Source organism: Zymoseptoria tritici, chromosome 10 (assembly GCF_000219625.1).
Source record: "Zymoseptoria tritici IPO323 chromosome 10, whole genome shotgun sequence".
Classification (NCBI taxonomy): Eukaryota; Fungi; Ascomycota; class Dothideomycetes; order Mycosphaerellales; family Mycosphaerellaceae; genus Zymoseptoria; species Zymoseptoria tritici.
This window is the reverse complement of record NC_018209.1, coordinates 984065-1001103: the sequence shown is the minus strand read 5'-3', so window position 1 is coordinate 1001103 and position 17039 is coordinate 984065. Positions and strand designations below refer to the sequence as shown.

General features: G+C 54.4%; 8 protein-coding genes across 8 annotated transcripts; 4 read left to right on the top strand and 4 right to left on the bottom strand.

The window, feature by feature from the left end:
- Positions 1–86: 86 nt before the first annotated feature.
- On the top strand, positions 87–1028 carry MYCGRDRAFT_48269 (uncharacterized protein; the record flags this gene model as incomplete). Its single annotated transcript, XM_003849044.1, has 1 exon — positions 87–1028. One exon carries the CDS (start codon positions 87–89, stop codon positions 1026–1028), a length of 942 nt encoding a protein of 313 aa, XP_003849092.1.
- A 57-nt stretch (positions 1029–1085) lies between these two features.
- MYCGRDRAFT_87831 (uncharacterized protein) lies at positions 1086–2469 on the bottom strand (the record flags this gene model as incomplete). The annotated part of the gene is made up of 5 exons (XM_003848865.1): positions 1086–1121; positions 1182–1418; positions 1470–1631; positions 1688–2285; positions 2342–2469. 5 exons carry the CDS (start codon positions 2467–2469, stop codon positions 1086–1088), a joined length of 1161 nt encoding a protein of 386 aa, XP_003848913.1.
- A 3392-nt stretch (positions 2470–5861) lies between these two features.
- Positions 5862–8768, bottom strand: MYCGRDRAFT_20494 (uncharacterized protein; the record flags this gene model as incomplete). Its single annotated transcript, XM_003848864.1, has 3 exons — positions 5862–6497; positions 6582–7634; positions 7680–8768. Coding segments are annotated over 3 exons (2778 nt in total), but the record flags the coding sequence as incomplete, so codon positions are not given.
- Positions 8769–10203: 1435 nt separating this feature from the next.
- MYCGRDRAFT_16306 (uncharacterized protein) lies at positions 10204–10767 on the top strand (the record flags this gene model as incomplete). The annotated part of the gene is made up of 1 exon (XM_003849045.1): positions 10204–10767. A coding segment is annotated over one exon (564 nt), but the record flags the coding sequence as incomplete, so codon positions are not given.
- Positions 10768–11378: 611 nt separating this feature from the next.
- MYCGRDRAFT_96284 (uncharacterized protein) lies at positions 11379–12242 on the bottom strand (the record flags this gene model as incomplete). Its single annotated transcript, XM_003848863.1, has 1 exon — positions 11379–12242. The coding sequence occupies one exon, from the start codon at positions 12240–12242 to the stop codon at positions 11379–11381; it is 864 nt and encodes a 287-aa protein (XP_003848911.1).
- Positions 12243–12510: 268 nt separating this feature from the next.
- Positions 12511–13274, top strand: MYCGRDRAFT_76437 (uncharacterized protein; the record flags this gene model as incomplete). The annotated part of the gene is made up of 2 exons (XM_003849046.1): positions 12511–13056; positions 13123–13274. The coding sequence occupies 2 exons, from the start codon at positions 12528–12530 to the stop codon at positions 13272–13274; spliced, it is 681 nt and encodes a 226-aa protein (XP_003849094.1).
- A 301-nt stretch (positions 13275–13575) lies between these two features.
- On the top strand, positions 13576–14822 carry MYCGRDRAFT_48601 (uncharacterized protein; the record flags this gene model as incomplete). Its single annotated transcript, XM_003849047.1, has 3 exons — positions 13576–13876; positions 13935–14434; positions 14493–14822. 3 exons carry the CDS (start codon positions 13576–13578, stop codon positions 14820–14822), a joined length of 1131 nt encoding a protein of 376 aa, XP_003849095.1.
- Positions 14823–15464: 642 nt separating this feature from the next.
- On the bottom strand, positions 15465–16463 carry MYCGRDRAFT_105984 (uncharacterized protein; the record flags this gene model as incomplete). The annotated part of the gene is made up of 4 exons (XM_003848862.1): positions 15465–15703; positions 15765–15879; positions 15936–16128; positions 16313–16463. 4 exons carry the CDS (start codon positions 16319–16321, stop codon positions 15604–15606), a joined length of 417 nt encoding a protein of 138 aa, XP_003848910.1.
- Between the last annotated feature and the right edge of the window lie 576 nt (positions 16464–17039).

The window sequence follows — 17039 nt, the reverse complement described above, 5'->3', positions numbered from 1 at the left end:
TCGACGAAGCTCTCCACGCGACTCGGCTTCAAAGCAGACCTCACCTCAACTTTTTGTCGACGTCTTCCACATTTTTATACATCAACATGGCTCCCAGCAGAGGATACTCGGCCCTTGTCGGAGTGCACAATATCTTCGCTGCTTATCGAGGATGTCCTTCGCGGACACTTGCGACGATTCCCGCACGACAATCGGCCGTATACCATCGAAGTCCTTCGCGATTGTTCGCGACTACGGCTAGCCTTCGATCAGGCCATTCCCGATGGTCGAAGATTAAACACGATAAAGCCAAGGTGGACGCTTCCAAGAATCGCCAACGCTCCATCTTCGCGCACGAAATAGCGACGGCCTCGAAACTCTTCGGCGGCGACCCTGGCTCGAACCCTCGTTTGGCTGATCTTATCACAAAGGCGAAGAGGGAAGGATTCGCCAAAGCGTCCATTGAGGCGGCAATAGCTCGAGGACAAGGAAGGAGTACGACAGGCGCAAGTCTAGAGAGCGTATCGGTGGAGGGAATACTGCCCAACAATATCGCTATTATTGTCGAATGCGAGACGGATAGCAAATTGCGGACGCTCGCTGATGTGCGATTGGCTATTAAAGATCATGGAGGATCTACCACACCTACGAGCTATTTGTTTGCTAAGAGAGGGAAAATCACGTTCGAGAGCAAGGAGGGCATTGGTCAAGATGAGATCCTCGAGCCTGCTTTAGAGGCAGGTGCCTTAGATGTCGCCGAGGATGACGGTAAAAGGGTGGTCGTGTTCGCCGAACCGACAGAAACCAGAGCGGTCGGCGATGCCATCTCGAAGGCGCTGGATGTTCAGATCGCCACGTCAGACATAATCTGGGAGGCGAATGAAGACACGAAGGTCGATATAGCGAGCGAACAAGCTGCGGACGACATTCATGCATTTCTGGACAAGCTTGAAGAGAAGGAAGCTAGTCTGCAATCTGTTGCGATGAATGTATCGCAAGGCAGGCTCAGTGCCGATTCGTGGGAAGACATAAAGAGTCGGATAGCCTGATGGTGAATCGAACTGTATAGTGAGTAAGTTGTACATATCCGAGCGTTTCATTCCAGCTCAATCCTTGTTCTCTCGTTGTCTCGGCTCGATGGGCTTCGACATTGATCAGCACGATGCGGTGGAGAGAGTGTAAAGAGATGTGATCAAGCGTACCTGTGGTTTCGGCTGGGACTCCAAGGCAGTATTGGTGATCACGAGAGGCATTTCGGCGGAAGTGTATCTCGATCTGTACGGCTTACCACTGAACAGGAAGCTCTGCGGGAAGCCGACATCGAACGGTACAGTGTCTTCGATCTCGTCGATTTCTTCCTGCGTCAACTTGATGCCGAGAGCTTCGATATTGCCTTGCAGGTGCTCGACTTTGCGGCCGCCGACAACTGGGAAGACATACTACGCAATGTCAGTGGAGAACTGCGTGCTGGGTGATGGCAGATGAAATACGGGAGCTTTTTGCATCACATAGGCAAGAGCAATACTGGTGATCGCCGTGTCCTTCTTCTTCGCGATTTCTTCGAGCTTCATGGCCACCTTACGATGTGTCTCGGACTGCGGACCTGTCTTGCGGCCTTCCCGATCAGCAGCGTTGTACTCTTCTGCACTTTTCTGTGCAAAAGTCAGCTCTGGCACAATCCGTTCAAGCCGCTCATTTGAGCACCCACAAACATGCTACGACCTAACGCTCCCCATGGCGCGATCGCCATTCCCTCGGCCTCGACCATGGGAAGGATCTCACGCTCGAAATCTCGGAATGCGGCACTCCAGTGACCCTGGTAAACGCAAAACTGAGTCAACCCGTGGAAGCGAGCATAGTCATTGCACTTGACCACGACCCACGCTGGAGTATCCGAGACACCCAGGTACAACACCTTGCCAGCGGTGACCAACGCATGCAGGCTGTTCATCAACTCGGGAATACTGGTCGTGTAGTCCCAATAATGGACATACAGCAGGTCGACATAATCCGTTTGAAGCTTCTTCAAAGAGTCGTTCAACGATAGCCTCAAGCTCTTGCTTTGGTTGCCTTGGAAGTTGCTCTTAATCTTCTCGGTGGCGCCGTTGGTCCGGTAGCCGGAGGTGAACTTGGTGGCAAGCACAATCTCGTCACGGTTGTTGTTCTTCTTCAACCATTCGCCGACCCAGATCTCGCTTTCCTCGGCTTGGTAATTGTTGGCACAATCTATGAAGTTCCCACCATTCTCATAGAAGTGGTCCAGGATCGCAAAGGTGGTATCTTTACTGCATTCTCCGATGAAGTTTCTGTGGTACATCAGCCGGTCAGGTCGCATTGCAACGCCCTACTTTCGATGACATACTTCCAGGCCTCACCGAAATTCGCTGTTCCCAGACACAGCGGCGATACACGAACTCCGGCGGTTGGCGAGAGGATGCGGTGGTAGCCGAGGAGACTTTTTGGCTCCGGAGCCGGCGGATACATTGACATCTTGTAAGTACCGTGAAAGCAAAGCTCGCTGGCGTGTATATACTGATCTCAGATGATGAGTACAACAGTGTGGTATCCTCTCGAGCCCTGGTCAAGGCAAAACCCCGGCATGCAAGCATTCTGCAGACAAGGGTTCGACGGTGTGCCATGACTCGGCTTTTTGACGATCACCTTTGACCTCACGTCCATCGACCCCATGCGCTCGACAGTGGCACACACGAGCTCTTGCAAGTTGCAGATTGTGGCATCCAAAGTCCGACTCCATCATGAAGACCTCAGTCCGCAGTGTGACAGCCTATTGGCCTTTGCGAGTAAACCAGCCGCCTGTACCGTCGAAGCCATCATCCTCGCTCACGGGATTTCAGTGCGAGGCTTGATCAGCCTGGTGATGTGATCGACTTGTGTGGCCGGAATGCTGGCGCTCGGCGGGATCAAACAATCATGTGCCTCTTCTCCGCAGTCGTGAACGAGGTAGGCTCCTGATCTCTCAATAAGATGCAAGATCTGACCTTTGTCCTCAACTCAAAGGCGGCATTCGTTCAAAGATGTCCACGGGAGGAGTCAAACAACTGACAGTGTAAGTGATTAACCTTCCTATAGTGTTGTGTGTTCTCAAGAATAAGAAAAGGACAGCAGGGTCATGCGACATTCGACGCCAGCTCAGTGATCTCGACTGTATGGACGAGATGCTCGCATGAGCAGGCGGCGAAGTGAGGAAGATCAGGACATCGACTCATCGTGACTGAAGGACAGCGATGGAACAAGTGAGGTTCGTCTCAAACCACGAAGCTTGCTCCTGAAGATCACGCAGTCGGTGAAGTGAGCCAAGATCTCCGTTTGCATATGTGGCTGACTTGGAACAGTGGTGGCTAGCGCACTGTTGTCGAATTCCGAGATCGCTTTCAGCTTCGAACAACTTCATCATCGACATCAACGACCATCGCCGACATGACGATTCAATTCCTCACCGACGCTACCACGCGTCTCTCCCTCGACCAGAGGTACGCAGACCTCGAGCTGCACTGCGGCGGCCAAACCTTCAAGGTGCACCGCGCGGTAGTGTGCAGCGCATCAGCGGTGATGGCCACGGAATGCGATGGCGGCGACAAGGTGCGTACACTGACACTGATTTCACACCGAGCTATGCTGATGTCTTTTGCCTTGCCCACAGCATGATGGAATCACAGTCGTCTCCCTCGACCACATCAGTGCCAAGTCCATGAACAGCATGCTGCAATTCATGTACCATGGTACCTACAGCCTCGATGAGGCTGTGACTATAAGCACTGCGCGTCAGTCAGAGGTCTCCGCAAACAAGCCGTGGACTGCGTCCGAGAAGATTGAAGAAGGCTCTTCGAAGGACATACTGCTGGCGCACGCTCAAGTGGGCAACCTCGCAGCTTCGTATCAGTTGCCTGAGCTCGAAATCCTTGCACAAGAGCGCTTCGGTGCAGCAAGACGTAAGGGCATTGTGCTGGACCCCGAGGACATGATCGAGCTTGCAAGTGAAGTTTACACCCAAGCTCTTTCAGGAACCGACGGCTTACGCGCGGTCATCCTTGAAATGATCCTGGAGCATGCGGACAAGTATCTCAACGACTGTGGGTTCATCGACTGTATCATGAAGGACGAAGGTTTGCAAGACCTGGCGATGGACATTCTTGCATCCGTCGCCATTCGCCACACGGAACAGAGTGGAGAAGTGCAGGCTTGCCAGCACGAGATCTTGGCGTTGAAAAAGGCCGCCGACGTAGCTCGCACGGCTACCAGCAGCGTCGATAGCGAGTTGCAGAAGAAGGAGAAAGTGCATGACACAACGATGAAGCAGTTGGAGTCGGATATCAAGCGGCTTGAGAGTGAAATGGCGGCCAAGGAAAAGGCGTCGAACGCACTTCTGAAGGAAGAGACGACGACAATCAAGCGAGAATACGAGGAGCGCATTATGCGCATCAAGCAGCAGAGTAAAGATCAGGACAGACTGCGTTGCGATCAAATCACCGACGCCGCCAAGAAACTCACGCAGGCGAATGGTAGCCTCGCTTCCACAAAAACGGAACTCAAAGCGCTCAGGACCGCCCACGCCGTCTCTGAAGCCAAGGTGAGCGATCTACAGGAGCAGGTGCGCAACGGCGAAGAGTCGCTATCTGAAGCGATGAGAAGCGATTCACGCAACAAAGCCATGGTCCAGGAAGCCCTGACTCGTTTGAAGGAGCGGGACAAAGCTCAAGACAGGAAGAGCCGCGAGGAGATTGCGAACGCGTACAGCAGCCTCGCAAAGGCCAATGCTGATCTCGCGATCGCCCACGCCCAAATCGACACACTCAAGTCTGCACAAGCCGCCGCCAAGCTTCAGGCAATGACCTCCGAACAGACCATCTACCAGCTCCGCCAACAAGCGACGAATTGGAACCAGGCACTCGCAGTCGTAGCGGCCCCGCCAAACCTCGACCTGTGGAGAGCCAGAGTTTCGGAGCTTGAGGACGAGGTTGCACTGCAGAAGGCCGTGGTCAACCAAATCATTGACATAAACGCTATTCGGAGGTGCCGCAACAGGCAACAGTGCAGAAGCCACGACTTCTACTACAACTTGGAACGCGACCCGGAAGCCCCCAACGGATACCAGGCGCGGTGTGTCTACTGTCGTACTAGGCATTGGGCGAAGAACAACGTCATTCTCTAGGACAATGTCGCGCCGCTTGAGGAAACGAGCTGCTTTGCTCTTGCGAATGAAACGTGCACGCTCGGAAACGACGGGCTTGCTCTGTGAAAGATACTGGCACGGACAAGGAGATATGGGAACAAAAGGAATGAACGATCATGTCAAGGCGAGCAAAATGGAAGGTATCAAGCTGCTGTCACCACGCCGCTGACATGTGCACACCGAGATGATCGTGCAAGACGAAGGCGACCAATACTGAAGAAACTTTACATCATGCAGGAATCTGTACTGCATCGGTACAAACCGTCATACGTTCTGTATCAAAATCAGAAGACCACTCTAGCGTCTCCTTGTCCACTAATAATAACACCCCTCATCCCTCACCCACCTAATTACCACTCCCACTCCCACTCCCACTCGCTCCACCTCCTCCACCACTCCCTCCAGGATCGGCTCCACCACCATGCATCCGCCACCACTCACTTCTCAACCCCGCCTCCCTAGTGATCTCCCTCTCTCTTTCCCTCTCCCTCTCCTGCCGATCCGCCCACCTCCCCTCCATCATCCTCCCCTCCATCATCCTCCTCTCCCACTCCGCCCTCTCCCTCTCCATCCTCTCCCGCTCCACCCTCTCCGGCGTCTGCAACTCCGAAAAACTCACAATCTCAAACCCCGCCATCTCATCCTCCTCCTCAGCCGGCCGGACTCCAAACTAAAGCGTCTCAAACTGGCGAATCGCAGTCTTGACCCGTTCCCTAACATCCAAGACCGGATCGTCCTTGAGCGATTTCACCGCCTGCTCGAACCCCATCGCTTTCAACTCGTTCGATCGCTGTTTCGCTTCTCGGCGGTCGCCTTCCTCTTCGATCCAGGTTAAGCTGTTGATCGCCCAGACGCACATAACGCGGACGCGGGGGTCGGGGTGGTGGAAATGAGGGAGTAAGGCGGAGAGGAGGGGTTTTTGTGCGATGAGCATTTGGCGGTGGCGGGGCGAGGCGTTGGCGAGGTGGATGATGACGTGGACGGTGGAGAGGATGAGTTCGGTAGGGTTGTGGAGGGGACGGGTGGTGGTGGTGGTGGAGCGAGAGGGGAGAGGGGCGAGTTTGGCGGTGAGGAGATCGTAGACTTGGGCGGAGCCGATGGTGTTCATGATGTGATCGGAGAAGACGGCGCAGTCTTCGCCGTTGATGAAGTTGCGGATGAAGTCGAGGGCTTGTTGTTGAGTGGCCGCTTCGTCGCGGCGGGAGAGGTATTCTTCGTCTTGTTCGAGTTCGCGCATCGAGGAGAGGTAGCGCTTGCTACTAAATGCTGGGGCGGGTAGGTCGAGGGTGGATCGCATTTGCGATGATTGGTAGTATGTGCGGGATTGCTCATCGAAGATCATGTCGCCATCGTCGTTGCCAGCTTCGTCGTCGTCCTCGTCCTCGTCCATGGGCTCCTCGGGCGTATCGACGATTGGTTCGTCCACGTCCATGGATGACGGGTTGAGGATGTCGACCTGCTCGCCGGCCGCGTTCGGAGTACTAAGATTTACGCTGACACCACCACCATTCGATGGCCCTTCTCGCTGCTCTCCCTGAATGATACCCACAAGGAAGCCAGTGCCGAGCTCTTCCAGCGTGGCAAATTTGAGATCTTTGGGACTTGCAAACACAAGATGCTTGAGCGCCCATAGACTGGAGAGTCTCAGCGCTGGCGAATTGCTTCGGGCGTGCTCGCACAGGGTCCGTACCACGCCAGTCTGTGAGAGCTCTTCCCGCATGGGGCTGAAGTCAGTGACAAGATTGCAGCACACATCTGTGGCGGCCACTTGCACCTCCAATGATGGGTGCGAGAGCAGCTGCATAAGCGGCTTTGCTATGCCACCATCGATGAGGCTGGTTCGTAACACGCTGACACTGCGAGACATTGATCGCGCCGCATGACAGGCTGCAAGTATGACAGCGACGGTGTTTCCGTCCTTGGGCGTGATAGGTACCCGGTTGTCGAGTGCATTTGACGCAGCATTGGGAATAAAGGGCTTCAGCGAGTCGATGATACAGCTGACAACACCTGATTCGATGATAGCCTTTCGGTGGACGTCTTCTTTGGCAGCGATGGCCTCCAGCGCTTTTAGTGCACCTTGGCGGCACCGCATGGCGTGGTAGATCTCAGGTGGGAACACGACCTTGCCCATGCGACACGTCGCAGGTGCATCCGTAGGCTCGTCGACCTTGGATCGAGCTGACCACATGGGCTTTGCCAGGGTGACGTTATCGAAGCTTTTCTTCAGGATTGGACAGACTTGCTTGATCGCGTCCGCTTCGACAGCGGCGGCCTGGAGATCTCGATGACATGTGATTAGGAGAGCGAGGACGGCGCAAGCCTGTTCTTTTAGCGCACGGCTTTCTTGGAGATTGGTTGGAAGCTGTCCCTCGTTGACGTCTTTCACAATTTGCACCGCAAGTGGCACAGCGAGAAGACAGAGCTGCCGTTGACGCTCTTTGGTCTTTTGCTGGAACTCGCTCTTGTGTGCCGCACCCGCTGGATCTTGCTCGATGGCGTTTGCGACAAGCGCAAGCAGACGCAATGCATTGATTCTGTTGAGACCGTGAAGACTTCGAATCAAGACGAGCAGCCAGCCACAAACAGAATTCGAGTGATCGATGTCACTCACGAGTGGTGTGGTATCTGATGGATTCTTGCCATACTTGACGCTCTGCAAGGTCTGAAGAGCTGGAAAGTTGCCTGAGCCTGGATTGTGCGAGACCGTCCTGGTGGTCGGGATGTGCAGTGGGGGGAGCAGACTGATGTCCGGGTTTTGGAATCCATGCTTGGCGTCGAACGAAGCGCGACTATCGCTGCCGTCCAATCCCGAATGCATGAAAAGTTCGTAGATTGGAGTTGCCAGGATGAATCTATGCGCGCGATAGTTCGATCCAGTAATGACAGTTGATATTGCAGCGATGATGCTCGGTAGGCAGATCTCAGGAGGAGCAGGCGGAAGCTTTGGGAAGTCACGGTTGGGCCTCACTATCGAGGCCTTGATGGTGTGAGAGACCATGAGAGCGGCGAGGGTGTCAAGGACACCGCAATTGACCACCAGAGCCTTGATACCATTTGGCGATGGCCGACTATCGGGAAGGACTGAAATGATGTCCGTGACGAGACGCAGCTGCTGTGCGCCGTCGGATGATGAAGTGTCTTGCTTGAGTATGCCGTCCAGAACTGCCAAGCTCTGCACATTGATGATGGTGGACCAGAAATCAAAGTCCACAGGAGAATCATCGGTCGTGGAGGCAGACGAAGCCAGCTCTTTCAGTGCTTGAAGAATGGCATTCACAAGCCGCGGACTGAGACCTGCGGACAGTGCTTCGACCAGTGTCTTGGGAACATCAGCGGCACAAAGTGGAGGGAAGAAGATCGAGCCGCCTGCTGCCAGTCTTCCAATGATGAGGGCCGCCTGTAGTGTGAGATCATCCTCAATACTCCATTGTTCATTCTGAGAGTTTCGTGCGCCACGAGCATCGAGGTTCCTCTTTCCTGTAGACTTGGTGGCGGCGGACAGGATGTTGGCAAGAGGCTGAACGACACCCTCATTAACAGCCAACTCCTTGCGTTGATCCTGGCCGACGATGAGGCTCTTCAGCTTCTTGGCGGCTTGCAGCTTCTGTTCGGTAGTAGCGGAGGCACCATTCAAGCTCGATATGGCGGCGGAGAGAGGTCCGGAGGTCATTTTCGCTTCCGCCTAAGGCGCCGGGATTCCTGAAGTGATGGCTGTCATGCAATGTGTGAATGATTCTGTAGTCTTGCTGGAGTGCTGATGAAGGTATTCGGAGTAGAAAGCAATTGGGGAGGAATTTATCGAAAGTGGTGGTAGCAGTAAGGACGGGAGGAAGCTATGGTCGATCTAGAATCTGGTAGGGATGATTGCTTGCGTGCCTGAGGTTGACAACTTGACGATGATGAAAGCGGGGCATTGCTTCCACACAAATGGACGCCAAACGCTTAGGTTGCTCTCTGATGATGGATGTAACCTGTGCCTGGATCACTACGAATATTCAGACAACATGACAGTCTTATAGAGGATGTGTTATATCTCACTCCTGTCTTCACTTATATCGACATATCGTCCGAGACATTATCATCCGCCGCTTACTTCCTCATCGGTCTAGCCTTCCAATCGCAACATGGCTCAAGTTCGCACGTGCTAAGAAAGTGGCGCTCTAGTGGCTGCGGAGATAGGTACTGAACTTGACGTCTCGCCGGTGTCGTTTTCTGCTTCCAGTCCACCCTCACCCGACACTCCCCCGCTCCCTGTCCAGGAGCCATATCGCTCCACCACGGCACTCCTATACGACACGTCCTACTAGACTGTCCTGAAAAGAGACATTTCGCGATCATATCACCCAACGTTATCCACCCGCTCCTCCCCCGCGGATCCTGCTTCCGACAATGAGCGGCGCCCTTACCCTGGTTCCTTTCGCCAGCGTTCGATCCTCACCTACTAGATGTCCGCCCTGACCTCCTCACCTTCGCCCGCTGGCTCGCCACGCCCCTACACCCGCTCTCCTCGACCCACCTCTTCCTACGCGACCTCCGCCCACCGAACCAACCCCGCATTGACCGATCCGCACCGTCTCTCCGCTAGCTCTCCCAGGCGAGCCTTCAATGCACCGATCGCTTCGCCTACTGCACCGCAACCGAAGCTCAATCCACCTACAGTCTCCGCCGACGTCGAAACAGCACCCGTCGCAAATCTAGCAGGATACGTGGATGCCGGCACACAATACAGCCCGGACGGCTTTCCTCCCACCGCTGGGTCCAAACTGGCTCTCGGCACGGGACAGCCTCCGGGCGCGGTGGTGAGAACGCGGAAGCGCAAGGAAGTCATCTCGTCGTCGTCGTCAGCCTCAGACTCGTCTCACGAGCCCATGAGCGGCACGAGCGCGTCATCTGGCGCACAGAAAAATGTACCTGGAGAACCCAACCCACGGGACAACCCTGCGCATCAGTCAGCATCCGCTAGCGGTATTCCTTCCTCAGCACCCGAACTGAAAGAGGCGCGTTCCACGCATGGACATTCTGCTGCACCAAAGAAAGCTCGGCCGGAGCCTGGCTCGCTCAAGGTCATGCCGTTGAAGTACGAGACATGCAATCCCAAGGATCTGGGTGTGTTGATCGCCAACATGCTCATGGAGCTCATTCGGATCAACGACCAGATTCCGTTGCGCGATGGTCGGCTTACGAGGTTCCACTCTCGAGCTCCACCTGGCATCAGTGTTTCCGACTACCTGCAGCGATTGATCCAACACGCGACGCTCTCTCCTCCCATTATGCTCAGCATGGTCTACTACATCGACAAGCTGTGCACCGAATACCCGGCCTTCACCGTAAACAGTCTCACAGTACATCGGTTCCTCATCGCAGCCGCGACTGTCGCCGCCAAAGGTCTGAGCGATTCCTTCTGGACGAACCCGACGTACGCTCGAATAGGAGGAATACCAGTGACCGAACTGGCGACGCTGGAATTGGAACTGCTACAACGGGTGGACTATAAGATTGTGCCAAAACCGGAAGTGCTGGAAGAATACTATGCAAGTTTGGTGGAACGAGCCGAAGGATACATTCTCGAGGAGTCGGGTGGTTCTGGATCGGACAGCAGCAGTCTGAGTTCGAATGAGCTGGATGCGAGCAAACGTGCAGAGAGCGTAAAGTACAAGCAAGATGAGGATACCACGATGACGGATGGACCGACTTGAAGCCAGGACGATTCTGCAATATAAACAGCATCAGCTCGTCCGCGCGACAGCTCGGAACTACTTGAGACAAATGACACCCACGTGTACAGAGTATTCGAGGCGAGGAAATTGCACCGTCCATGCTCGACGAGGCCAGCATCAACGGAAGGTCAATGGAAGATGTGCTGACACGCACTCGAGGAGTATTGCGCTACGAGGCTCCCCGGAATAAGAGGAGGGCAACCGCGAGGGAAGAAGAGGTTTTATCTCGAGCGAAGCTTGCAGAGAGGAAGCACCTAGTGGAAATGAGCATTCTGCAACAGCATTCGTTGAATTTGTACAGATGGTGGGACGAGGAAGAACATTCGCGGAGGGAATATTGAAGCGTTCAGAGCAGGCGTCATCAAACGACATTCGCAATTGAATCATCGGGATCATTTCTTCTTCGTCAGTCGTGATCGCATCGTTGTCAAATACAGACTCGGGGCACCTGCAGGCCATAAGGCAGAGCCGCCATTTCTCCTGACCCATCACGGTAGACCACGCTCGCCACCCTGCCGGTTCATCGCCAACCAATCCTCCCCGAACGGAAAACCCCAAGCCGCCCACACCGCCGCACTATCCTTCCCACCAGCACGTCCCTTACGTCCACCATTCGCGACTGTCTTCCCCGGTCCCACATCAAAATGCGCCTCAAGCTCGGTCTCCTTCCCTTCATACACGTACTTCGTGCTCGCATCAATCCTTCCAATGTACTCCCTCGCGGCGGGGAGTCGCGCCAAATCCTGCAGTCTCGCAAATACGGAAGCCCACGTCGAAGACCAGGTATCAGGCGTGTAGTCATCTTTGAACGCGACGTGGACGGAGAGGGTGTTGATGAAGAATGGACCGGGGATGGTGTGGACTGGTTTGTAGTCGAGGAAGGTAGGTCCGTCGAAGATGAAGCGGTTGAGGAGATTGAGGAGGGTTTTGAATGCTACGCCTGGAGAGCTGTCTTGATGATTGCGGACGAAGGCTTCGCCCGAAACGATGGTGAGGTTTACGTGTAGATCTAGCTTTGACTTGGGTCGGATTCCGAGGTTTACGAGCGTCCATTTGGGAGTGTAGACGGAGCCGGAGGTGAAGATGTCCAGCGTGGCGTGGAAGGAGTTGGTGGACTCGAGGCGGGAGATGAGTTTGAGAGTTTCGTGGCGGACTTGGTGGGAGACGAGGAGGAGGTTGAGGGGCTGCCAGCGGGGGGGATCGGTCCAGTTGTAGAGTTGGTCGGTTTCGATGGGTGGGATTACGCGGAGGGCGCGGGTGGGTGGGGAGAAGGAGAGGGTCATGGCATGTTTGTAGACTTCTTCGCGGAGTTCACGGGGGAGGGAGAGGAGGCGGCTTTCTGTGGTGGTCATGGTGGAGGTGTGGTATGGGATGGAACAGGAGATGGAGGAGGTGGAGGAGGTGGAGGAAGAAGAGAGAGAGAGGAGAAAGACGGTGTGATGGTGGCTTTTATTTACATATATTTTGTGTAACTCCAGTTAATGTGATCCGACATGTTCACAGCATGAGGTTGTGCTACGACAAGGGCCTCAGGCACTAGCGTGATGCGGATCACTACATCAAGCTCTCGACTTCAATCAACCCAAAGATGCTTGCGACAGTCCTCGAACATCGAACAACTCTGTGCCACACCGACCATGCGATCCCTCATCACCGCCCTCCTAGGCTGCGCAGTCCTCACTTCCGCCGCGAACCTCACCATCTCCATCCCACCCTCCCAACAACTCCCCAACCCCGCCGTCCTCCCCCCCTCAACCCACGCCGTCCTCCTAGGCCCACCCGGCGTCCGCTACGATGCTTCCATTCGACGAGACAACACATTCGTCTTCACAGATCTAGACGCCGCGAGCTACCTCCTCACCCTCCACACCCGAGACTTCTTCTTCGTACCTTTACGAGTCGACGTATCACAACCTGCCGTGGGGGAAGAATCACAACTCGTGGAAGCATGGCAGACATTTCGCGGCAACGAGTGGAGTAACAAGGGACCGTCTTATGGGACTGGGAAGGGAGCACTTACGGTGCAGATGCGGCCGAGTGCGCCGAAGGAGTATTATCAGGAGAGGGGAGGGTTTAGTTTGCTGGGGTTCTTCAAGAACCCGATGATTTTGATGGGATTGTTCTCGGTGGTGTTGATTGTGGGGATGCCGTATTTGATGGACAATAGTATGTTTTGCGTGACGCCAGGAGTGTGTGTGATTGACAGGATGAATGCTGACCTTTTGCTCGCAGTGGATCCGGAGATGAAGGAGGAGTTCGAGGAGTTGCAGAAGAAGTCGCCGCTGGGGGGTGGCACGAATGTTGCGAGTCAATTGCAGAACTTCGATATGGCGAGCTGGATGGCGGGCAAACCTGCTGAGAGTGGGAGCTCGAAGAAGAAGTAATGCTGATGTCGTTTCTATAGACCTCGAATTTGGCATACAGAACGCAACGTCTGGGTCTTGCTTTTCTCTCGGAGTATCGTTGGCGATTGATGACATGCTGAGCGTGAGATCGACGACAGCAGGGCACCAGCTGCCTCTCCCAATGTCTTTTGCCCATCTTTCGGCCTGAATGCCAATTAGCCTAAAGCCGCTGCAGCGACTCCGCTCGAGAAGCATGTAGATATCCTTGAGCCCTTCTACTCGCATCTTTATTGCGGACCGAAGTCCTGTTCTCTCTTTCTCTTCTCGATCACCTTCAAAGATGCCTCCCATCAGAGTCGGCGTTATCGGCTACGGCTCTTCAGCCAAAGTCTTCCATCTTCCGTACATCCTCCCAAATCCAGACCTTCAAGTCCATGCTTTTCTACAGCGTGCTGAAGCTCCAGCTGACAAGACGAATGTCGAGCCTGGGAATCATTGCACGGTGGACTACCCCGAAGCAAAGCATTACCGCACGCCCGAGGATTTCTTCGCAGATCAAGATATCGATCTCGTCGTCGTCTGCGCCGCGCACGACACGCATGCTCACTTCGCCGAGTTGGCACTTGTATCAGGCAAACATGGTGAGCCAAAGTCTCGTCAAGACACATTACTACTCCAGCACACTCATTGGACTTGCAGTCATCGTCGAAAAGCCCTTCACCATAACCTCCTCCTCCGCCGACCACCTCATCTCCCTCTCCAAACAACACTCCAAACTCCTAACCTGCTTCCAAAACCGACGCTACGACTCCGACTTCCTCACCCTCCGCTCCCTCATCCGCCAAAACCTCTTCGGAAAAATTACATCTTTCACGAATACCTACGACGTCGACAACCCGCCTTGGATCCACTCCAACAAGACCGGCAACGCCAAACCAGGTGATGGACTGTTGTATGGTCTAGGATCCCACTCGATCGATCAGACGCTACAGTTGTTTGGGTTACCGAAGAACGTGACTGCGTTCAAGAGGTCTTTGTTGACGGAGAGTGGGGCGGACGATGCGTTTTGGATTGTGTTGCAGTATGAGGGGGAGAGGGAGGGGTTGGTTGTTACGGTGAAGACGACGGCTGTGGCGCCTGTGGGGATGGAGAGGTTGGTGAAATTTGAGGTGAGAGGGACGGAGGGGACGTATTTCAAGGTGAGTGGTGCGGAAGGGATGTGAATGGAACAGTTGGCTGACATCGTTGTTCGGATAGACTGGTGAAGACCCACAGATTGAGCACCACTTCAACGGTCTAAAAGCGGACGATCCAAAGTTTGGTGTGGAGCCGGAGAGTTATCATGGCTACCTCAGCACTACCAAAGACTTCGAGGGGCGGCCTCAGACGCATGATAGTACGAAGAGGTTCGAGGGATATGTGCCGAGTTTGAAGGGATCGTACGTGGACTACTATCGTGACGTTGTCTCTGCGATTCGTGGGGAGAAGGAGCTTGTTGTCAAGCCGGAAGAGGCGCGGGATGTGATTCGATGTATTGAACTGGCGAATGAGTCGGCTGAGAAAGGGCTGACTGTGGCGTGGAGCTGAATTTTGAGCAGTAGAAATCATGTTGATAGTAGACCATAACAGACTGTCTTCAGCCCAACAGCGGCCGCTCCCACGATGTGCCATCCATGATCGTCCTGCGTCCTATCGCGACGAACAAAAAATCAAGCCAAGCAATCCGCCCCGATGCAGCTATCAGCCATACAACGACAGCAAAACCAAGCCCGCAAAAGCAAAAACAAAACTCGAACAAAATAAACACCCCGGGGTAGACCCAGTGGGGACAAAGAAACACATTTAACATGCCGGCATGCACCCAAGAAACAGCTCAGGAAAGGAAAGGAAGAGAAAGGGGAGAGCTTATGGTTTTCAAGGGCTGGTTTCATTTGATCAGCGCTTCCGCGGGTATTGAACGATCCATCTTCCCGCTGTTAGCCCATTGGGCCATTTGACACGAGTTCTGAACCGCGGAAGTCTTGAGAACGGCGCAACTTGGAGGGGTTATAAAGGTGAGCGGGAGCGGGGTGGGTTGAGGGGTGGCGGAGTGGCGGGAGGGATGACGGTGGCGCAGGCGGGTGGTTGATCTTGAGACTTCTTCCTGGATCAGGCTCGTGCAATTTATAGTTGACGTGACGGAGAGACGTTTAGGTGGCCAGCACCGCGTCGATGAGATTTGCTCTTGGTATCTACTCATGGAGATAGATCTCATCTCGTTTGGACACCGGCACGGGCAGACCATTTGCGTAGCTTTGACTGATTGGGTCTCTTTTACACCAGCCCTTCGCGTAGTGGACATTCCCGAGTCCAGATTCTCCCGAAGGACTCATACTCCGTCCAGTCTCAAAGTCAGGACCAGCAAGGCAATGTACGCGGCCACGCTCAGGCTGGTCAGCACAACCACGACATTACCACTAGTACGAAATCTGGGCGAGCAGATCAGCATCATGGGCGACTCTCTCGTGCATTGGCAAAAGCATGACTTACCGCTTCCTGCTAAGGCCATCCTCTCCAACCTCACTAAAGAACTGGCGATTTCCTTGCATTCGTCGAAAGGCACTGACTCCTAGCACACCGGCGCCGTACACCGCGAAGAGAGCACCTAAGCAATCACGTCAGCAAAGGTTCAACAAAGATACCCCTACGATATCAGCGTACCGATGCTGTAGAATTCGCTAGTAAAGATCTTCAACACCACCAGGGCGAAGCTGAACTGTCCCAGACTTGTCCGAATGTAGGCGCCTTCGAAAGTCCGCTGTGCGGCACGAATCTCCACGAGCTCTTCAGGCGTTAATATGAGGCTTCGAGCGCGGTGTAGCCGCAGACGATAGCGAGATTGGGCATGGCGAGTCTGTGAGTGGCGTGAGCACTCTAGGTTCTCCATATTCTATCCTCAGAGAAATGCGGAACATGGTCAACAAGCACAAAACGCAACGAAATAAGGTAGATTCCAAGTGGTGGACTGACAGCGTGGGCGGACGATCTAGAACAACAGATATGGCATAGGTTCTTGACAATAGAAAGATGAACCGTACCTCGAACATTGCGATAGCGGTCAACGACTAGCGAGCGTGCATCCCGTCTCCCTTGCGACTCCTCAATGAATGAGACACCTGAACTGACTTGATTCGCAGCTGCTTTCGTAAGCGGAACCAGTCAAGAGACTCGCGCGCACGGAAACGTGGGATGGAGACACGAGGGTAGAAGATGGTGCGAATAGAAGAGTCAGGAGAGGGTGAGGTCGAGCGGCCGAGACCGTTGCCAGCGAGTAGTTCTATGTGCTCCCGAGTACTCACAATGGGATGAAATCTGCCTCGCCGCATCCCACCTTGCCATCTCTCAGTCCCTCCTCCAGGTGACTTTCCAATTATTCCACAACCATCAGCATGAGGTGTCTCGACAGCATTTCCCGGTCTTCTGCGCTCTACGGTCGGTGGAGATCGAGAGGCAATAGGCAGGTGGTGTGGATAAGGTACACTGAAAGGTAAGAAAGGCCCCGACCCTGGCTCCTCTTGCCGCAGGTGGGGTGGAGAATGGGGAGGATGGGATGGGACCCCCTTCGAGTTCCCGGCGTCCGCCTCCTCTTTCTTGTCCGTTTCCCTTCCACTCTTTCATCCTCTCAATTCCCTCCGCCGACTCCCTCACGCTCTCTCTCTCTCTCTCTCTCCCTCTCTCCCTCTCTCTCTTTCAATCCGCTCGAGTTGACATCCCACCTGACCTTTGCTGCGCAGCCAAGCTGTCATCTCCGCTCCGCCATCTACA